The sequence below is a fragment of the Diorhabda sublineata genome, chromosome 5 (genome assembly GCF_026230105.1).
Source record: "Diorhabda sublineata isolate icDioSubl1.1 chromosome 5, icDioSubl1.1, whole genome shotgun sequence".
NCBI lineage: Eukaryota > Metazoa > Arthropoda > Insecta > Coleoptera > Chrysomelidae > Diorhabda > Diorhabda sublineata.
Genome location: NC_079478.1, coordinates 24,775,619 through 24,798,722, shown reverse-complemented (window position 1 = coordinate 24,798,722; position 23,104 = coordinate 24,775,619). Strand labels below are relative to the sequence as shown.

Here is a 23,104-nt window from a genome sequence, read left to right as displayed (position 1 = left end):
TGTCACCCTTGTCTCAAATGATATAAACAAAATGTTTGGGAGTTGGCAAGTACTGGACCAAGAAACATTGTCTGATCCTAATCCCCTCCCCAATATATATATATATATATATATATATATATATATATATATATATATATATATATATATATATATATATATATATATATATGTATGTTATATAGAGAGAAAACAGAATGAAAATGAACAAGAAAAAAACTAACTTATGGTGGTGGCGAATGTGGAAGACAAAATTAAATTTAAATCAGGGCTAAGGAGGAACTTACAAAACAGGTTAGTAGCTTTCCATACTAAGAAATCATGTTGGAAGAAACGGAAAGACTGGATCTGGAATCAAACAATAGAATAGAGAAAGCAAACATTACGCAAGGGACTCATGGACTGAAAAGAAATCTTCAAAGTGTCAAAAATGAAAGTGTAAAAAGCAATTTTCTCGCCAATTCTTAAAGTGACTGATAATTTGCTTATTTATATTGATCTTGAAGGGAAGTCGAAACGTTAAAGACACCTAAAATCAAGAACATTCAGATGCATTAATATATCTAAAGGTCTAAGAAAGAAAAAAAACACGAGCAAAATACAAAAATAATGAATCATCAAGAGAAGCTGCACAATGTCTACCAATTTTGTTTCAAATTCGCCAACTTGATATATAGTTATTATAGCCGTCCCATCTACGGCTATGGACTTGAATTACAAAAATTAGTCATCCTTGGACCATCTGGGTGAAACGTTTATAAAAAAAGTGGTTTGTGAATTAGAATCACATGGAAGTGATTCTCGTTTTCACTTCATCATTCTTGTTGCCATTGCACCTATTTTTAATTCAATTGACTTCTAGCCATTTGTATATTTTATTTCTTATCTCATTCAACATACCTTTTTGAATATATTTTTCATCATTTTCCACATAGTTTGATAGAAGTAAACAAAATAAAAATATGCGTGTATTTTTTTCCATTGTAGCTCAACATCATTTCACAGTAACAACTTATTTATTAGTAAATTTTGTAAGAAGGTATCAATCATCATTTTCCAGAGTACATTTGTAACTTTCAGTTGAGAATCAAACGCTTATCAACTTTGAAGGAAGGCAATTTCAGTAGAATAAAAAAATCAATGATTAATTGCCTGCAAAATGTCAACTATAAGCTATTCGTAATTGTAATAAATGGAATACACTTGGCATAGCGTTTGAGGCTCTAATATAAATCTGAGTTCTCGGATTGCTCTAAAGTTACCAAAACTCTGGAGACATATCTAGGTAAAGTAGATCGATAGATCTAATCTCTGCTGCTTTCGACAACTTTTAACTCCAAATTGGAGTGAAAGACTTAAGAAATTCGTAGAATGTTATTTGTGTAACTTCGGAGAAACGTTTAGGAATTATAATAACTGAAAGGTTTCCAAACTTTGAACATCTGTTTCAATTTCTCAAGATTGTTAGCAAATTGTGACGAACTTTCAAATCCGTGTCTTCTTCAAAGATAAATCACTGAGAAAAAAGCAATGTAGCAGATAAAATATCACTTCATATGCGTAGGTGAAAACATATGAATTTTTTACTGAAGTTTCATTTCATTCTGGAAATTTGTCTACATTCATCCATATTCCTCAGTATCTTCCTCTATTTTTTTTATTAACGATTTATTCTAGTCTGATCTATAAATGATCAACTAAGCTAGAATTTCTGGCATTGTTGATGATATTCACACTGACCATACTGTTTACACTACCACTACACCAACACTCACAGCTGCCCTCTCTTTCATGCGTTTCGATAACCTAGTTTCACCATCAACATAAAATAGCTTATTGTACAGTGTGTTCAGTGTTGAAGAATGAAAATAATAATATCAATAGCATAATGTGAAGCAAGCACCATACTTTACATGATTGTATTGGGTATAACTTGTTACTAACACTTGTATATATGCACATATGGTTTAGGATGTCATGTAATAAATAATATAATAAACGCGCTTAAATTTCACACATTGAAAATATAATCAACTGCCTTCAAGATTAAGACCAAGAGTGATATGTTCCCAAACATAAATCGCACCCTCCGCGATGTTGTTGAACCTCTCGGTTCAGGTCACAAGCTTTCGTAAAAGTTGGGCGGTATTTCTCATACCCATAATACGACTACGTTTAAAATTTAGTTGGCTGAAATATTGATTGTGGCATCGTTTTCAAGTTTGAAAGGAAATTGTGAACACACCAAGTAGTTATAATTTTTAAATTTTTAGACTGATGTAACTGCGCCCAGTACGCGACTCTAAAAGTTCTCTTGAAATCCCTTAGATTTTCTGGTGTGGTCAATATGATTATCCAGTTCCGAGATTTTTCTGTTTACACAGGATTTGGAGATGGTGAATGACTTACATATTTCGATTTATGAGTAGTGTTATTCTAAGCAGCGTACTTTTAATTTCAACTCATAAGAGCTTGAAAAAATTGAATCTACAATAATATATAGCTAGTCATAATAAAACTACTCGTATTGTAGTTTAATTTTTTTCTGCGCAAAAATGATTGACTCAGCTTTTAGAGATATTGTTTCTGTTGCGAATAAAATATAGCTGCTTTTGTTAATTTTGATGTTGTCAACTGACAGCATCAGCAGGTGAAAGATCTATCATGTGTACAATGTTATCCTCCAATACATTCGCCCTCTTCCTCTCGTGGTCATCAATCTTCTGTTGATTACAAAACAAATGGCAGAAAACTAACATCGGAAAGAGCATTCCTCAAGATAGGTGATAATAAACTATGCCAAAACATTTCTCTGAAACACGCACCATGTATTGAAAGAGTACATATTTTGACGCTATATTAGATCTAAGACTTGTGTGCAATTGTAATTTATATTGTAGCCTTCACTTCCACTCGCTTTACTATGCCTACTGCAACTTCCATGCTATTAATTCTGAAAATCATCATGAAGGAATTTCGAGGCCACATTGTTCCCAATTCTCATTTCTGAAATTAATTTACGTTATAAATTATTTCACGGTCCTGGAAATTACGAAAATATGGCGAGCCAGTAAACAATAAGTTTAATTTTAGTTAGCTTTACATACTATATTAAAACTGAAGAAAATTCATTTCAATTGATTATTTCTCATTCACGATTAGTAGTGCGGAACGTTCCTCTTCTGTAATTTTTGTAGTTCTCTAAGAACAGATTTATTTTTAATTATTCCAATATATTCTTCCAATAATCGTTCGCAAGGATTTTAAGATGATATTTTGAGAACCAGATCAGAAGGATCAAATTGCCATTGCGAGTATAATGGATTTGGTCCTACCATTTCAGATCATAGACAAATAAATCTGTTAATTGTAATACATTCAATATATTATGCCTACATATTTCGTAAGCTATTTGAGTTACAATGAAAATGAAATATCAACTTTGAAAAAAAATAAACAATTAATTAGGTATTCATTTTTCATCAAATCGCTGGTGCAGCAACAAATTATCGCGGGTGAATCAGTCTTATTTTTGTGAACAGCAATATGGGATTCAGATACAATTTTACAACGTCCACCGCTTTTGTGGAACTGGCTAGTAAAGTTTTACTTCTACCGCAGCCTTCCATACTGTGCGAGGACTGTATCTAGTATATTTTTGTTTAATTGGTTTTTATTTACGCTGCTTTCTTGTTTCCTGCATTTTTTCTTTGGGTCTAGATCTAGTCAATATTTTTGAATCCACATATATCACTATTTTCTCTTTTATTACTTTTTCCATTCTGAAACACGACCACTTTTCTAACGGATATTCTTTTGAACTCCACGTGGGTTGTCATTTTAACCGATATTTCAGTTAAACATAAGGAATGTAATATAAACATACATATTAAATGTGAATCGTGAATAGTATCAAGTATATATTATTAGTCAAGGTATAGAAACACCAAAAAATATGTAATATGTGTGCTTGTTTGTAAGCTTGTCAAAAAGTTGCACCCGCGATCTAATAGGAAGATCGCGGGTGCAACCAATTCAAGTGAACATTTATATCAATCCAACAATTATTACACTCTTAAAATCCATCAATTTAAGTTGATTTCTCCTCACTTTTACAGAGTTTAAGAACTTAAGCTCTTAATTTCTACGGAAAAAGTAAAGTTTCTTATTCTATGTATCGAAACAAGTTAACATTGTACTGTAGCACTCAATAAATAACCACATATAATTATAGTTTTTCAAACAAAATATTATCACTCGAAGAGTAACGGGTAAAACATAACCTCAAACTGTTAGCAACAGCTATTTTGCCTTAGGTATGATTTGCACTTTGTATCAACTATATGGATGTATGTTTGAATGGATATGATGGTGGTCTCGTGTATACTGTGACCCAAAGGATCTATTGTATGCCCCTTTCTTGTTGCGATATTGGAGAACCCAGTGTTTGCAGCTGATCAATCAATCTCACTTCTTTGAAAAAGTTCAGAATATGGGATGGCTTTGATCGCCAGAGATCTTCGTCTTCTATTTCATGCGCACTCAGGTGCACTGCTCTGGAGTTCCAAAGTACTTCACACTTCGAGATAATGTGTATCTAGAAGTGGTTTTGTCCTCTGGACAACAAAATCTGCACGCTGCATTATCTGTTAGGTCTAGCGTCTTCTGGTGTTTATTGAGGCAACTCTTTGGCAATATTTTCAAACTCTCAAAAGATTTTAATATGGAGGAAAAAAATTATTTTATTATCAAATTTTGACTTTCTTCTTCATACTATTCGCAAAAATAACAACTAATAAAGTAATTAAAAAATTATTGTTGGGAATCTTCTATAGCGGAATCGCCCAAGTACTACTTCCATAATGTTTATGGTAACGTAAGTAACGTAACTGAAAGTTCCATATACTAGTCTGTTGAATGAGAAATATTTTCTGCACTTGTTTAAAAATCACAATATCCTCAACTATATTTCCCTTTCAATTAAATATTGTTCCATTATACTGGATACATTTGATATTTACTATTATAAGTAATTTAGCGGATACCAGTGTATCGCAAATTTATTAGCATTTGTGGATATTTTTGGCTCTGTTTCAAATATACAATAATCAAATTAATAGTTTTTCATTTGATTATTGAAATTCGAATGAGTAGTAATAGTTTTTTAACTTATCAAAGACAAATCTTATCCCTCTAGGCGGGGTAGAATGAATATTCATGTTACCAAACTCAGTTTCATAATACATTAACTATTACTCGTATATCTTACTATGCTTACTATGCTGGCGTTTTGCTTAAGGTATAGAAAAGCGAATGTATTCTTATTCATTTGTTTTCCTTTGTCTTCCTCTTGGAGACTTTCAGATATTTTTCTACGAATTTCAATATAAGATCTCATTGTTAGAGATTGTAATGCTCAAGAATATTCGAATTATTTCTATACTATGTCGAAAGTTTTCTTATGTTCGCAAAACTGAGGTCGTTCATTTATTGTGATCGTATCCTACGTGACAGTAAATAAATTGATCCTACAAGTTAATCTTTTATAGTGGGAATTTCCATTGGATTCAAATAAACCCTTTTCCATACCTTAAACAGGTGCTAGATTATCCCAATTATCATGTAACATGGGTCTTGGATTGTGCATTGGAATACATATTTGTTCATGTTCAGTTTCACCCAATATGTCAACTCATTTTCTTCACATAACATGCCTCAAATTTCTAATTATCGAAAAACCATCCTTATATTTGTTTGATTTTGCGTTCACACTTAATGATACACGTCACTAATGAACAGATATTGTCAAGATAAAAAGCTAACTATTTATCACATTGCCTAATTGTAAAAATAATATGCACCTTGCTTTGAATCCCCCATGTCATGAAGAGGAGAATTCTCAGTTCTATACAGTGACAACAGTCAACCCAACATAATTATCGAGGTTCCTGAAATAACCTTTTTTCTCTGTTCAGAGACAGCAGATGTGGGGGTCAGTGGCGCCGGAAGACGGTGCAAAGGTAGGCACTTGCTCCCCATGGAAATTTGATTCAGGCTATAAAAATAAGTTTCTACCTACTATTCTTAGTCACCTATTCGAAGTCTTAATATAATTGTATAAAATTTGGTTAGGTTAGGTTTCATTGTCATCACATGCGACTCCCAGTCAGTTTGGCTTGTCTCATAGCTCTTCTCTAGTGCCTTTCCCTTGAGCAGTTTTCAGTAGGAGTGAGATTCATACATAAAAACAATTCAGTGCGTGAGGGAGTTCTAGAATTTACTAAACTTACTTTTGTAGGTATATTATCAGATATTTTGGAAGAATGCGAAAATGGTGGTTTAAACATGCAAGATTTGATACTTGTGCAACAATAGCGGGCCGCGAAATTCAGAATGTGCAGCATTAAGTAGATGTTATTGAAATAATGCACTTATCTCATATACTGGAAACACGATCAGAAGCCAACCAGTTATGTGCTATTTCAAATAAACCTTTTGTCATCAAGGAAGCATATTCAATTGCTTCTATTTATCCTTATAGATCATTTGAGTACTGCAAACACTTACTTTTTTTTCAAAAAATTGTATTGAGTGCAAAGAGATTTAATGTTGATTTTAAAATACCTAGATCACTTGTAAGGCTGACATAACTGACTAACTTTGCTACCAATAATACTTACCACTATCTCAATTTTTTTTGTTCTAACAAATTAATAAAAAACGGGATAATTTTGGAAGTACCGAACAAAATGATTTATTACTAACTAACTATTTGTCACTGGAATTGTTCAAACTTTGTCGCGTTCACTATCTGACATAGACAAAAACCATTGTAAATTTGTTTGATACAGTTCTAGATTATCTGCGTAGTCAGTCATTTCATGTGTTATTGGTTCTATCAAGTTATTGGTTCCATCGAGTCTTCTAAATTGTCTGATCGGCTATCGTCAACACAACTTTTCCTAATGTCACATAGACAAAAAGATTTAAGTGGCCCCTTCATTATCCCATGTCTTCCAATCGAACTTCATTCTAACTGATGATCAAGAAATCTTCAAACGTTGAGACCATAATGTGGCGGTACACTCTCTTGCTGAAATGAAACGGCCATACGAAGAAAGTCCAAACAGCTCAACTGTTACATTCCAGCGAAAGAAATAAGGACCAATAAATTCACCCCTAACGATTTCTACCCAAACATAATTTTTTTGAGAGCGCTGGGTGTGATTCGCCTGTGTCTACCCCTACCCCAGTAGCGACAATCATGCCTACTGTACAATTTGAAGAAAGTGCCTCGTCTAAAAATACTGGATTATTAAGGAAGTTGAAATCTGATCATAATACATCATAAAGAAAACATAAAATTCCCAACATATATCGGATCATTTCTTAAAAATTCGTGAAAAAATTTTTAAGGGTGCAGTTTTTCTTTCTTTTGAAATCACAATTAACTGACGATCAATTCTATTGCATTTGCATGAGGCTTATCTTCTAATAACAGCAAAATCTCTAACTTTCTAGTCCTCACGTTTTCCGTTTCAATTATTTTTGAATCAATTCTGCTTACTGTACTTCTAGTTTTTGCCGTCTTCTCAAATGCGTTTTGTTGAATTGAGCACATTCTTCTTCCTCACTTCGAAGTGTATCGCCGTAACCTATCATCATTAGTATTTATACCGATTAAAGGAACCATAATAATAAAATTTTTAGGTCGCTAATTGTGCGACTGACACTAGCAATTAATTTGAACAAATTGAGAGAATCATATGTTCATATACTAAGTAACTTCAAGTCTCAATTCATTAAACTATTTTTTCCTCATGAATTCAAAATCAAGTCGGTTGTGTTTCCAACTTTTTTCTTTATGACGTGTTCTGCTTTTTTTTTTTTAGAGAACGCTGTACGATTTATTAGTTTCATGCATTACTTTATCGTCACTCGTGGTACCGATTGACAATCTATGAACAAGTGGTGGCAGTTGAGAGTTGATTTCATATTTCATTTCAATTTAAAATGTGCTCTAAAAACTATATTAAATTGATGTCTTTATTTTTGAATCTTCATTTACTTTTGATATTTTTACTCGAAATGTGTTGTTTTGAGTACAAGTTGATGCTGTAACTAAATATTCGCTCTAAAGAAACAACAATATTCATACCAACTGTTCAACATAATCTGTCAACTTTCTTCATACAAGACCTCAAATTCGCTCTCGATATGTGCATAAATTTTCACAATGCACCTACGCTTAACAAAATATTATTTATTACCTCTCAATATATATAAGGATATCGTTTATATATTTTTCTTCTCTCTTCTCTCGTTACTAGTCATATTTCATTATATAATATAGAATTACTATTCCTCTAATAAGATTTAGTTCGATGATTGAAGCAACGGTTTAATTTGATTTTCCCAATATACCTACAACTCTGAGTAGTTTTCCATATAATAGAGAAGGCTTTCAATTCCAATCGAAATGGTGGCAGCTTAAATCATAATCAAATGTACACATATGTTTACAAATTAATCGATTTGATGCGAGAGCGTTTAGGGTATATTGTACAGGATTAAATTAAGGTTACTGTTGCTACTACATAGGTGAAATTTGATTCGCTTATTTACTGTTCTCGTTACTGAAACGACATAAGCATTTAATTTGAATAAAAATTTTCTCATTCATTCGTGCCGATAAAATCTTCAATAGATATAGATTATAAAGAAGTGGGATAGGTAGAAAACAGAAAACAGTATAGGACCTTGTTTTTCAAAGTTAAATAAATATGGGCACTGAGCTATTGTAGGCCAAAAAAAATTGACGATCATGTATATCTGCAGGAGAAATTTCGAAACTTGCGAGTAGATCGATAAAATGACAAGAGTTTTTGACGTAGGATTGGGGTTGTTCAGCAATTCGCTGAAGAATTCCAGTAAGATATTTGGCCAGAAGTTGAGTGGGACAATTGTATGCACTAACGATGGGACGTAGTCGAAGATCGGGTTTGTTTATTCAGTTCAGAACTTAAACTTACGAGTCAGTTCACCCATCTGATTATAAATGACGATTTAAAAATTTATTTGCCTGCTACTCTCTTACTTACTTACTTACTATCTCTATTTTTCCAGTTGTGGTTATCAATTTTCAACGCTCTGTCCACTTAAATCAAATTTGTGATAGCTATTTTATCTCTAAACCATCTTCGCTGTACTTTCCCAAATTTTGCTTTTCTTGGTTCTTGGTTACAAGTCCAGATTTATTTGTACTGTATACCAAATTTCATCTTAGTCTGATTTTTCATATCCTCTACTATGTTATTGTCCACATTTCTGTCACATTATCAAATTATTTTCCCAGGCTGTTATTTCTCCTCTTGTCTCCTTCCTCAATTTATTACCTTTATAATTGGAATCCAAATAGTTTAACTTTTGTATTTGCTCTAAATTTTCCCCTTATCGATATCTAGCCTTTTGTGTTCCTTGTTTTATTCTTTCTCTGCACACTCTTAAGTTCTTTTTTGTAATGTTTTTCGTATTTGTTCACCCCCTTTCTATTTGTGGAATTAATTAATGAACACTTTCTCTTACGTTCTCAATTTATTCACAGACTATAATAATTTACTTATTGATATCACTTAAATAATTTCTGCGATTACTTTTACTAATTCATCCTTTTCACTACGACTATTTATTTAAAACTAATTAACTGCGTTCCATAAATCATTTATATACCTAAATAATATCCTTCAAAATTCTTGAACAAAGAAATAAATAAATAGACTTTCCTAGGAATTATTTAGGAGAAATACTGTAAATAAAACGCTCGCTATATTAAAAAGTTCCAAAAGGAATCATCAACGTCTCTTCCGGCATTTATAAAAAATGCCGAAGACGCCATTCGAATTCACCAAATTTTAAAATTCCATTGTATCTGAACAGGGCTGGTCTAAGGACCCATATGGCGAGCTGGTTCGTAACAATATTTATTCACATGTGTATTGATAAGAAAATTATTCAATGATTGTTCTAGTAATGATGACACGGTATCTATCTCCTTTTTTATTCATTGTAATTTGACAGCTTTGTAGAACTTTTGGTATTAACATAGATTCATGCTACAACAATATACAAATTATCTGAATGTTGCATTAAAACTGAGAGCCACTATTATTGAATTAACTATTCAATATTAATGGATCAATTCAACAGAAATATTTATTTTGGAAGTCGGTAACGTGTTGTTCCATCTTCATTAAAACGTTGAGGTGTTAACTAAACAAAGGTTTTAGGACGTCGTTGTTGATTATAGTCAGTACAAACATTATTCCAATGTGTTTTGTTAGGACAAGAGAACAAGGGATGAGTTTTACGAGTATCTCTTCATCGATTTACATTATGAAAACAGTTGTGTACCGATTATAATGAATATAATTTGATTATGCTCATAATCATTGTTTCGCTTTTTATCACTATTAACATCATATCAAACAAATATTGAAGTTAATAGGACAGTGCATCAAAATTAGGGAAAAAATTTCCGGTTGAGTTTGTTGCCATTTTCTTTCTATTTGGCGTGTTTTTAACGAAAATATGGAAATAAATGTATGTAATTTCTAAGAAAACACGCTCCGGTTATTTTAATACATATGATGTTATCTATAATAAATAAACTAATTTTGAATAGTTGAAAACCACAAGAGTGATTGTAGTTAACAATAATTTACTTTGAAGATAACATGGTGATTGAGCTGGCAACGAGCGAGAGTAAATTTGAGCTGGGGACTCTCTTGTACCCAACAGTTATTCATTGCCCTGCATTCCCTCAATAAAAAGTGTATATTGGTTCTCATCTGTCTGATTACAAGACTGCCTTGATAGGACTTTTAATCGCTTGGTCAATTTGAATTTTTTATTCATGTTTAACCGACATATGTATGAACCATTTTTCTTATTAGCAAATGGATTCATGGTAACCAAATGTCTCTCGTTTCTCATACAGTCGGATAGAAAAGATGCTTAGCCGCACCTTATTCCTATTTAACTATTCCAAAGATGCGCAGGGCTTATCTTCACCAAGAGTAGTCTTGGTAAGAAGCGGATTGTACTATTTTCGGATTGTTCCATGACCCCCGTGATTCTTTTCTCAATACTATTTTGATGAAATCATCGTGCTTTTGGGAAACTAAGCTTTGTTCTCTTTTTTGGGTTCCTGTAGTAGTTATTCCCACTTGGCGGGGTGACCTCATAATTTGAAATGAATATCACTAATGGGTTTAAAATATCATTATAATCTCTATTATATTTCATCTCAATAACGATTTAGTGGTAACAATGCAGATAGTTGCAATTTTCATAGTACTCACTATTCTCCTCTTTCATAATGATTATAAAATCTTTCTAGATATATACGCTGTTTTTATGAAGAACGTACCTCATTTTTTGTAAAAAGACATGAGCTTCCGCCAAAAAAGTAGTGAATTGACACAATATTCGTTGGAGTGGCATCTATTATTTCATGCTCCATTTCAAGGATTAATAGGAAAAATGAAACACGTTTGTAGTAAACTAGTTTTTGCATGAAAGTTTGAAAGTGTTATTTACGAAGAATGGGGAAACCGGAGAATTTAAGTTGCTACGATTACTGCATGGAAAAAAGATGGTGACTAACATTTATTGACAGTTGAGGATAATGAATTGGAAGAAATTTCAGAGAAGCTACTTCACAAAATGACTTGAAAGGTCTCGTTGATATGAACTTACCGATGAAGAACAGAATCCTCTAATAAGGACTTAGCTGTATCTGTGTAACATGCGAAAATGATAGAATGACAGAAAGAAGAGAATTGGATTATAAATGCATAGTTCACACTTTGGATCCCCAGTTTCACAGCAAGAAAGGAGGACAAAATAGATTTGTCGCAATTGTTGTGAATATTATTAATCTAATCAAAAATTGAATTTATAAATTTCTCCAATTTGTTATTTAGGGTTTAGAAGCGAATTTTCAAATATGCTGGTACTATTTGTATGTTGGTACGCAACAAAGCAGACTGTTTCTTCTCTAATATTTTATATTATCAATAGCATCGTTTTATTGAAAAATGAGCTACTAGATATGGTTAGGACAATATACAGTGAGACCTTAACCCCGGAAATATGTTCCATCAAAGTAGAGCGTAATGTGAAACAGCGCTAAACGAGGCTATCTTAACATGTGAATAATGGGGTTAGGGGATGATGAATAGAAAGTTGGTTAGGTACCAAATTTAATAATGTTTTTTCAATAAAAATGAAACCAAACATTCACTTCTCACAAAACTAAAAACAATATAAATGAATATGCTTATAAAAAGATATATATTTTTGGTCAGTTAGATCATTCAGTCTATTCTGTCTTTTTTCTTTTGTATTCTGTTAGAAGTTGTTGATAAGTGGATAAAGCATCTATAACACCACGTATTGGTTTTTATATTCTTACATTTTTGAAGTCGTGTCAAAAATTTTCAACAATTTAGTACATACTTTCAGTTAAAGTGGTCATACTATTTTTTACAAACAGCTCTTGAAATATTTTGCACAGTCAATTAAATCAGGAGCGCTAAATGCAATCGGAAAATTCAACGGTGAATATCACACTTGATATTCTGTAGGAGGTATTTCAGGACATACATATCTCACGTGGAGGTGATATAAACTACCACTGAGATCGTGCAATATGACCCCGTTATATATATATATATATATATATATATATATATATATATATATATATATATATATATATATATATATATTCTAGTGTTCTAGTGAAACCAAAAATCTATGTCTCCAAAAATTATTTCCTGTTCATTTCATGTAAGCTACAAAACGTATTAGGAGCCCCCTTACCTGAACGTGTAACGCTAAACCATGCTTGAAGAATGAGCTCTTGAAGATTGACTCCAGAACTTTTGTATAATAAACCAAGTTTTTAGAATATCTTCACAAGAAATGATCCTGTAGTTTTTTTGTGGCGAGCAAAGAGGTAAGGCTCTAGATCCAAATATGTCCATAGATTCCTTTCCCTCATTTAGAAATAGCTGTCTAAGTTAGTACCATGAGATGACGTACCGTCCCCTTGGTGTATTATTGTATTTTATCCATAACTTCAGCTAATTCGTGTGAAAAACAATGTAAATACCTTTCTGTAGTTAATGTGTACACAATAACATACAACATTCATTTCTACTTAAACTACTTAGAGCTGAGTTGAGCGAACCCAATTTGGACTCTTGTTCTACCGGTTATATTCATTAAGTGTTCTTCATTACTCCAACCTATTATATTTGAAAGCATGGAAACTAATTGATGACTTGATTTTTTTAATGGGTGATATACAGAGGTATACAGAGTGAGTTTTATGTATGGAACGCCTCAATTATCACGGAAACGGCTACATTGTTCAGATTGTCAGATCTTATTACTCACAGTGTCAGTGTAAAATTTAACATCAAAAAAAGTAAACCAGAGTTACGCAATGAATTCAAAGAAAAAAGATGTCCACCGAAATTGTGAAAATCGAAAAACTGGAGTATTGAGCCATCATCAAGTATCTGTATTTAAAAGGGTTAAGAGGTAAGCAGATTTACGAAGATATGCTTAATACCCTTGTTGATCAATGTCCTTCGTATGCGACAGTGAAAATTGGACTGAAAGCTTCAAATGAGGTAAATTTTCCATTGAAGATAATGACCTATCGGGAAGGCCAGTTTCTGTGTCAGTCCCCGAAAATATCGATGCAGTTCATTTTATCTGGGACTGAAACGGATATCTGAAGCACTTAATATTGTATACGAACGCGTTCATCATATAGTTCACGTCAATTTGGACACCAGAAAAATTGCTGCAAAATGGATCCCCAAATGTTTGATTGTTAACCAAAAGCGTACAAGGGTAGAAACCGCGTTCGATCTATACTCGATTTAAAAACAATGTAGACTTCTTAAGCCGAATTGTTACTATGGATGAGACTTGGGTACACTAGACCTAAGAAGTTTCGTGTCCAAAAATCTGATGGAAAAGTTCTTGCTTCAGTTTTTTGGGACTGAGTGATCATGATTGATTTTTTAGATAAGGGTAGAACAATAACTGAAGATTACTATTTGACATTACTGACCACTCTACGGGAAAAAATGCAAAAAATTCGTGATTTAGGAATTTTCTTTCTACGAGGAGGTTATAAAAGCTGTGGGGGTCTGGTTTGCACAGCAAGAAGAAAGATTTTTTTTTAAAAGGTCTAGAGACCTTGCAGGTTCGCTGTAATGAATGAATCCAATTTAGAGGAGAATATGTTGGATAATAAAATATTTTGACATTGAAATTTTGTTTAGTTCTATAGTAGGCTAAGAATTTTTCATATATCCTCGTAACATTTTTCCATCATTAGGTCTGCAATTCTTCACGTCTACCAAAATCGTCATCTGATAACTCTTGAACCAACGATACTCTGTATGAATGGAATTTTTTATCATTTAAAATTTTCATTACGAAATAACAAGTTCCTTGGATATTTGTCTAGTACTCAAGTGCGGATCTCCTTTCAACAGAACACAAACATCTAAAGATTTGTTTCCAGTTGATGCAGTTTTTCTGCGTCCTGATTTGGATAAATCTTCAACTGAACCAGATGCGTTTAGCTTTTACACTAATTTACTGGCAGTAGATCTTTTTATGAAATTTCAGTTAGGATATAAATTATTAAAGATATTACACGTTTCTTGTTGACTTTTACGATATCAACAAATCCTAATATCATTAAAATATCAAGTCGTTTTTTTTTCAGATAAACGTTCCATTTTTACTTTCAATGAACTTCAACTATTCAACTTCAACGTCAAATTTGTTAATGTAGCTATCATGGCGACCTAAATGTATTATTTTAACTTCGCCGGAGATAACGCAAATGTAGCTATAACACCAAAATTAAGGCATTTAGGCATAGGGAATATTAGATGAAAAATAATGTTTATTAAGAATTTCGAAAAGCGAAAAATATACACAGTGATACATTCAAAATTAGAAAGTTCATTATTTTTTCATAAAAACGAGAGACCTGACAACAATGTAAATACCACCATAATACCGGCCGTATCACAAGACCCTTGTACACAAAAAATTTTGGGAAAAGTACAAGCCGTTCCCGAGACAATTGAGGCGTTCCATTAATAAAACTCACCCTGTATATCTGTAACGTACTCTGAATATTCGAGTACTCCTGAGAATTATTTCAAATATCATTCACCTCACCCTGAAACCGGCATAATTTAATGGGTTCTATTAAATTGGTATTTTTTCTGTTACCTTGGGGTCTTTGATCCACTTTGCTAGTTCGAACTCCAATACTTTGAAATTTTCTCTTTTGGAATCTTTCACTGCTTTTAATCTCTTTTCCGACTCCTGTCCCGAAGATCTCTTCCTTTTCCATTTGATCAGTATGTTAGTTTCCCTTGAACAGAAAGAATTTTTAAATCAAGCCTTCTATCTGGATTATTCTCTTTATTTATCCTTGTACAGCTGTTCTCATTGTTTCTCTTTTTTAGTCTTGATAGTTTTTCATTTCTTCTCTCAACTCTTCATTACGTGCCTCTATTTTTACTCAGGATTTCTGCGCTCCTTCTATTAGTTCTAATTTTTTTTAAATTATTATATTTTTTTAAATTATTCTAAATTATTATTCGAATTATAATTTTTACACTCCATTTTATACATACCTGTTCACCTTCTATCACTCACCAAGCATCTTTAATAATCCATTTCCTCTTACTGTGAGCTTATGCCTTATATTTACTCTCGACATGTTGTAGAATGAAGGAGAACAATCTTATAGGGTTTTTAGTAGTCACTAAAGTGGTAGTTTAGACTTTATACGAAAACATTAGGCTGTACCTATAACGAATCGTTAGATGGGGATGAAAAACTGAAGATGTGACAGAGATCTAGTGATACTAGTTGTGCATATAATATTTAGATATTTTCATTCTTTCAACATACACAAAAACATTCTGTGAATTTGGAAGAATACATTACATTACAAAATCAATATTATCTGTTTATACTTCGAAGTAATTATTCTGAAATGACTTTTGATGAATATTTTATTCTTTATAGATAATTCTCGACAAGCTGTTTTTCTAATAGGACTACTACTACTACTACTGTAACATTGAGAGACTCATTTGATAGACAACTAGTTCCATTTTTCGTTAATAAATGTGAAGATGAACGTTTAGATGATAAGATGATTAGGTACTTTAAGACATTCGTAACACTAAAAGGATGCGTCAACCTGTCAAAACATAAGAGACCCTCTCACGAAACCACAATATATCGTGCTTCATCTAATTAAATGAATAGTTTCCTGTGTTTACAATGAGATGGAGATATGATGGAATTCACACGCAACTAAACATTCAATTCAGCTGGGCGTGTGGTTATAAGGGTTGAAAATATTATTATATTATGAGTCGATCTCCATCGATTAACAAACTCTATCAGTAGAGTTTGTGGATGGAACTATCAATTTCCATCAATTCCTATCAAAATTTGTAGTATTTCATGGATCATAGTTAACTTAGGAATAAATTGAAGCCTTGTAGGTATTTCTTAAATATTTGAAAATATATGATTTATTCCAAAATAAAGGCAAATATCTCTTAATAATCATCACAGCACAAAACCATGAAAGAGCAATTCAAGAAATTGAATTTTAATTTCGTAATTTGTGATGAAAATGTATTGATTCCTAGTATTTTGAGGCTTAGAAGTGTTAAGTCAGATTGTGAGAATGAGAAAAAATATTGGCTTGCTTATATGAATGTGGAATGGCGACTCTCATAATCATTTGTGATCCATGTTTCATATAATATGGGACATACATTTTATTTATCACAAAAAATCTTGGTCGGTTCATCATATCTGGTATTTTAATTGAAAGCTCCAAACCAAACTCACCTTTTTGATTTGATTCCAACTTATATGACCCATCACAATGAATCACACGGGTAACACTAGCTATAAGCAGATATGGAAAAACTATACAAATTCCAATATTATTGGGACAGTGACAAGTGAATTCCAAAATGAACTTAACAGTGTTTTTGAATGAATTAGATGTTAAGTGTTGGTAAATAGTTAACTGTGTAGTTGTGAGTGAATAGTTAGTGAAGAAATAAATTACATAGGGAAGATACACCGTGTGTTTAAATTGATCTCACCGTTTTATGATCAAAAACGGTTCAAATAGAACCTTTACAATTGGAAGTTTCTCGCACCGATAGATTCGATTTATTAATTGTTTTTTGATAATTATATAAAATACTGATTTTCAGAAAACCTCACAATTTAGTAGGCCCTCTTTGAATTCCTTTAAATGGCAACACTGTCGATTATAAAATTTTAGTTTCGTACACATTACAAGATATATTTGAAATACTTAAAAACGGTGATCCATATCCATAATGATATAAAAGCAATATACAAAAAAGTAAAAATTTAACGAAAAATAAAAACAAAGAATGTGAACTAATCCTTCTTCTACTTCTCTTACTGATAATGGATGATACTATAAAAAGAGCAAAGAGTCAGATGACAAATCTAATAAAGGGGCTTGGAGGATAGAACAAGCATATATAACGGAATTGATATTCGCAAAATATAATTTGTTATTAATAGCAAGATCGAAAGAAGAAACGAATGAAATGAATACAAAACTATATGCAAATATAGCTCAGAAAATGATAGTTTCAAGAAACAATAAATTACATATTATCAAAATACAGGTAAATACAGGTAAACAAATTGAAAATTAAAAAAATATTTAGTTATGAATACCTAGGTGCAGTATTAGAAAGTAATGGCAGATTGAAGCAGAAATTGGATGAAAACCAGGAAAAGTTTGTGAATAAAATATACAATGAGCAAAACTGAAGATGATATATAGATATGTGAAGTACAATTAAAACGGTTTGGATGTCTCCTCTTCCGAAAACTGAGAAAGCGATGGAAAAGAGAGGAATGAAAGATAAATCAACAGGCATGAAAAAAACGTAGTGAAAATCGATGATCAAATAGCCATCCTTACGGTAATCTGGGTTGAAATAAATACATATCAAAGAAGCACTAACGAGCTATGACATTTATTTATTCCACTCAAGGATTGGGTCACTCTGTGGCTATTCAATAGTTCCCCTTTCACTTATTCATCTGCCCTTCAAAATACAACATAGATGCTCTTGAACATGTTTTAGGAAATGAGGAAAGGGTGCGCACCATTATGATAAAACCAGATATTTCTATTACCAACATATGTATGTTCAGAGTAAGCATGAATCATCTTATTCATGCTCTATCTTCATATCCAATCGTTTGTTAAATATAAATTCATTTTACTTTTGTACATTGTACACATAGAGTGTCAATTTCCATGAAATTATAATTTATGTAATTTTTCCAAGAATAGAAATGTGCTATTTGACAGTTGTGTACAACTTTACTAACCCTATAGAAACAGCCCGCAAAACTGTTTTGGCTCATTGTTGTTACATTAACGTTTCAAGGAACCTCATGAATTCGAATATTTTATAACTCTGTTATCTTTTTTTGTACCAAGTCCAGGAGCATCATAACACGTTACATATCGTGTATCGCACAATGCTGGACAATGCAGTAGCCAATAATGAAGCTTGGCTCCAAAATTTCACTAGAATAAGCCAAGAAGATATCATATGCTTATTAGATCTCATCTATTTTAAGAAAATCATGTCTATTTTTTGTTGGCTATCAACTCGCATCTCATAACTCTCATACTTATCATTAATATCAATATATTTCGTTATAGGTTATTTCTCATTTATGAACGTATTCTGGATGTCTGTGGTATTCTAAGAATCGTTGTATACCACGATTTTAAGATTTTTCTAAATAAAGAAGAAAACGCAATTTGTGATCCACTTTTTCCCTAGAGAATTTCTTCTGAATCTTCAATTTCATGTATATTATATTCATTAGCCTCAAAATTTCAATAATTGTACAAAAACTTACCTTTATTACATCTCACATACTCACACTGAAACTGCATAAACTTTTGGTATAATTATAAATATGCATTGATACGCATAAAGCTAATTCAGTTGAAAATCAGTAAATTTGCATAGAGCTACGTCACTGGAATTAAATTAGGTCCAAAAACTTTCTTGTGATTGGTTTCGTTGAGCAAATCTGTCTATTCCACCACCTTTTCTTTCCGTTTTTAAACCTAATATCCAACAACGAGATAAACCGCGGCTGCAATTAATTTGACCGACATAATAACTATTGTTTAAATCCGTCAGTACTTAATGGTGCATGCAATTTAGTTGCGTTAATATAAATGACTCCTCGTACGCTACTTTAGTTGGAATAAAATGGTTGGTGTGACTGGCAACTTTCCCTACAACAATTGCATGCTACTTGTTACCAATTGTTGCTTTGGTGAAAACGCCAGCTTCATACTACGTGATGCTCCACTGACATTGCGCTTTATAGTAGGTGCGCTCAACTTTATAGATAAATCGGAGAAGTATGAAATCTTGACACTTTCAAGTAGAAAGGAGAATATGTTGATAAATATATTCCATTTTTACTTTTTTTAGATTTAACGATTATGGTTTTCTTTATCTCCTAAACTTTTCGTTTTCCTACAATTTTATTAGCTTGAATGACAACAAATACTCAAATTTTGCTTATTCAACTGCTCACTTTTGGGTCGAAAAAATCTACCACATATTAAATTAGACTCCACCAACTTTTTATTGGGATGACATTGACAAATAAAGGAAAAAAGTGAATAAGTTAAGAAGACTTAAAAAAAATGTATTACTAGAGTGAAGAATATTATCTCCGAAAACTATCTGCCAAAATTTGTCTTTATTGCTGTCAACAGTCAATTTTAACATTATATTGTTAAAAGTATGGAACAAAATTCACAATAACTACCTAATAAAAAACACAACGAACACGCAGTTATATAATGGGACTAATACTAGACTAAGCCAGTTAATTGAAAAAAGTCTATATAAGTTTGAAAAAGAGAAATATGAGTGAATTGAAAAGAAATATTTGATGCATTGAATACATCAAGATACTAATGAATCTGAGAGAGTTTAAGTGAGCTATCGGTATTTTCAAAGACCTGTATCACAGAATTTGATAAAGACTCCAGATCACCAGTCTCCTATGATTGTAGCACCATTTGCATTGAAGAGAAATCCCAATGTGAATTTTCTCGAAGAATCAAAGATACTACTTAGGAAAAATCCATGAATCAGAAGCTCAAGTAAACTACTATTACCTGTGGACAAATAAGGCATCTTACACCTTCTCTGGTGTATGAACTACAATACTTATCGCCTCATAGAATAATCTTCTTTCAATTTTTATAATATAAATATAGAATCGGTTTTAAGAACCTTCTATGCTCTTTCGAGTCAGAATAACATCTATTAAGGGAAGTTTCGTTCATTTTCAGCCCGGAGCTAAAATATTTCAAATAATTTTTGCGAAGGTAGAGGAATTATTAAGAATACAACAAATTATTTTAACCAAGAAATAATATTTTGGTTTTCATGAAACAACTGCAAAAGAAAAGTATCTTGTTTATGTAACATTATAAATAGGGCGGAAATGTAAACTCATTGTTTTAATATTAACGTCTCAAACCTACTCTGTTAACACACGTGTGAAATCAAATTTCAACTATATAAATTACTGGAGATTTTGAATTTTCTGAAGAAATTCAACATTAACAAAAGGCATAAATACATTTTATTATCTATTAGGGTTAACTACTTTCCGGTTTTTATCATTAGATGTCGTTACTGAGGTTTTTTCTGCAATATGTTGAATGCTTTCGGGGCAGAAGTCCAGCTTATCACAAAAAAATTGCTATGAATTTTCGATGTATTTTTAATTTCGCTACTCATATAAGGTTTTGTTAAGAAACACGACGTTTTATTAAAGTTGAAAATGCAATATTTTCTTGAATTTCGAATCTTGTTGTTTTTTATATATATCGAAATCTGAAATTTGATGTTTCTGCTTGATTAGGTTTGTTTTGTCATTATGGAGTTAAAAAAGTTCCCAATAATTGAACTTACACATTTATATTTTCCACTTATTGGAGATGTTGACCAGTAAGTTCTCGCGTATTCCATTCCTTACAACTATTCGACAGCTAGTGAAAGAGAGTTAGTCCAGTATCAAATGACAATATACTGAATAAAGAAGTGAAATAGCAGCCAAATGAAACTTGCTCAAACTCTATTAATAATTGTCTTGTATCCACTAATTAGTCTAATTTGGAGACTAGCGAACAGTGTAACACTGCTTTGTATCTCAGGTTCAGAAGGCTAGTACATTTCTTTCACCATCCCGAACCGTGAGAACAACATATGCTTTAACGTTGGAAAAATAACAAAAGATATTTGAAACAAAGTGTGCTTCAGTATTTAAGAAGGAAAATAGAAAAAAAAAACAGTAAAGGTACACTAAGATCATATACCAAATAATAAAGATGACTATTTGTATCATAATTGCGGAAGGAATATTCAGCATAGTGGGTTTTAAATTGGTTTATAAATCTAACAATACAATTTTTGGGCAATCCTAAGGATAAAATACCAAATCTGCAAAAGACTGGTATATAAGAAATTAGCTATGATGATTGTGACCGAAAGTATATTGGGCCGACTAAGAGATTCGTTATGGTCCGGTTTAAAGAGCACATAGCTCATTTGAAATATGGACGGACCGGAAAATCAGGTATTACCGATGACGCTGTCAGTCACAATCATGCATCATATTGATAATATAAAATTATTAGAAAATGTATCAAATAACAAATTGTTGGATGTATCTGAAAGCATTGAAATTGCTAGGTGTAAGAGTAGCTTAAATATGAACAAAGGGCCAATTCCTTTAGCCCACTGTATATTTTAATAGTCAAGGAATGAATGTGAAGATTCCCACCAAGAAGTTTTCTCCGCTGTAATTAATTTTCGCGGGAGAAGGTTTATTGGTGGGAAAATTTAGTATAAAACAGGTGAGTCAAGTCATTAGATTTTAGTTTACCTTCAGTCTCTGAAGACGATAACTTGGTTATCAGTGTAATTGTGCCTGATGGGGTAGTGGTGGTGTGAATAGTGTATTCAGTATGTATATCTCCAACGGTTCCAGAAATTCCAACTTAGTTAACACTTCAAGTGCAATAAACACTCATTGCACTAGTTGCATACAATGTTTTTTCTATGTTCATGAAAAAAATGTTTATTTAGGTGTAGAAAAGTAAAAAGCGTAATTTGATAGCAGAATATTTAATAATTAATTAACAATATCGGTTAACATTGACAAAGCTAGGAACTGGTAATAAGGAATAAATTAACTTAAACATTATTTGTACCATTAATATTAAAAGTAAATAAATATTTTTGCAATTTTCAATATTATTATTTCTAAGTGAATTATGGGAAGAAAATTCATGTTTGTCTGGTATATATCGATCAAATTTAATCCTTCTTCAACCTCATCTCTAATGACAAAACTTCGTTCCTTGTCAGTTTTTGAACGTAGCTCTTCTAGAATTAATATTGAATCCACTTCTTCTATGTCTTCAATACTCAATTTTTTGAGCTCATCTCTACGACATGACCTTGCGATGCCAAATATTGCAGCGACCTACAACAAGTAATTTTCAAATGTGTTACAAAATCTAAAGAATAATTACTGACTTACTTTTCTCATCAAATACTGGAAATTCTGAGCGTCTTTTAGAAACTGATAAATGTATCCCATATTAAATACTTTGGTCTTTTTTGACCGTAATTTTGTAGGATTATGCTTCATAAAGGCCATCAGTTTTTGTGATTTCTGATATAAATATCTTCTTTTGTAGAAAGGCAAGCTCTCAGTACTCAGACCAAAGTAATGAGGGTTTAATATTTTACGATCTTTTTGAAAAATATGCAGGAAGCTTATTTTCTGTAAGATTCACCGAAGCACCACTCTTTGAAACAGTTTTGGCGCATTTCATCTAGTT

General features: G+C 32.0%; 2 protein-coding genes across 2 annotated transcripts in view; one reads left to right on the top strand and one right to left on the bottom strand.

Moving 5' to 3' along the window:
* The window catches only part of LOC130444186 (alpha-2C adrenergic receptor), an 877,544-nt gene that overhangs the window by 806,852 nt on the left and 47,588 nt on the right, over positions 1-23,104 (top strand). The gene's annotated exons all lie outside the window — the stretch shown is intronic.
* On the bottom strand, positions 22,403-22,968 carry LOC130444188 (uncharacterized). Its single transcript, XM_056779238.1, has 2 exons — positions 22,801-22,968; positions 22,403-22,743 (listed from the first exon to the last, which is right to left on the bottom strand). The coding sequence occupies exons 1-2, from the start codon at positions 22,918-22,920 to the stop codon at positions 22,477-22,479; spliced, it is 387 nt and encodes a 128-aa protein (XP_056635216.1). The 5' UTR covers positions 22,921-22,968; the 3' UTR covers positions 22,403-22,476.

What these genes read in the sequence shown, in the direction of transcription:
- LOC130444188 (XM_056779238.1), bottom strand. Translation starts at nt 22,920, where the DNA reads ATGGCCTTTATGAAGCATAATCCTACAAAATTACGGTCAAAAAAGACC. An exon ending in TCCAGTATTTGATGAGAAAA is followed by an intron (nt 22,744 to 22,800) that starts GTAAGTCAGTAA and finishes TACTTGTTGTAG; the next exon opens with GTCGCTGCAATATTTGGCAT.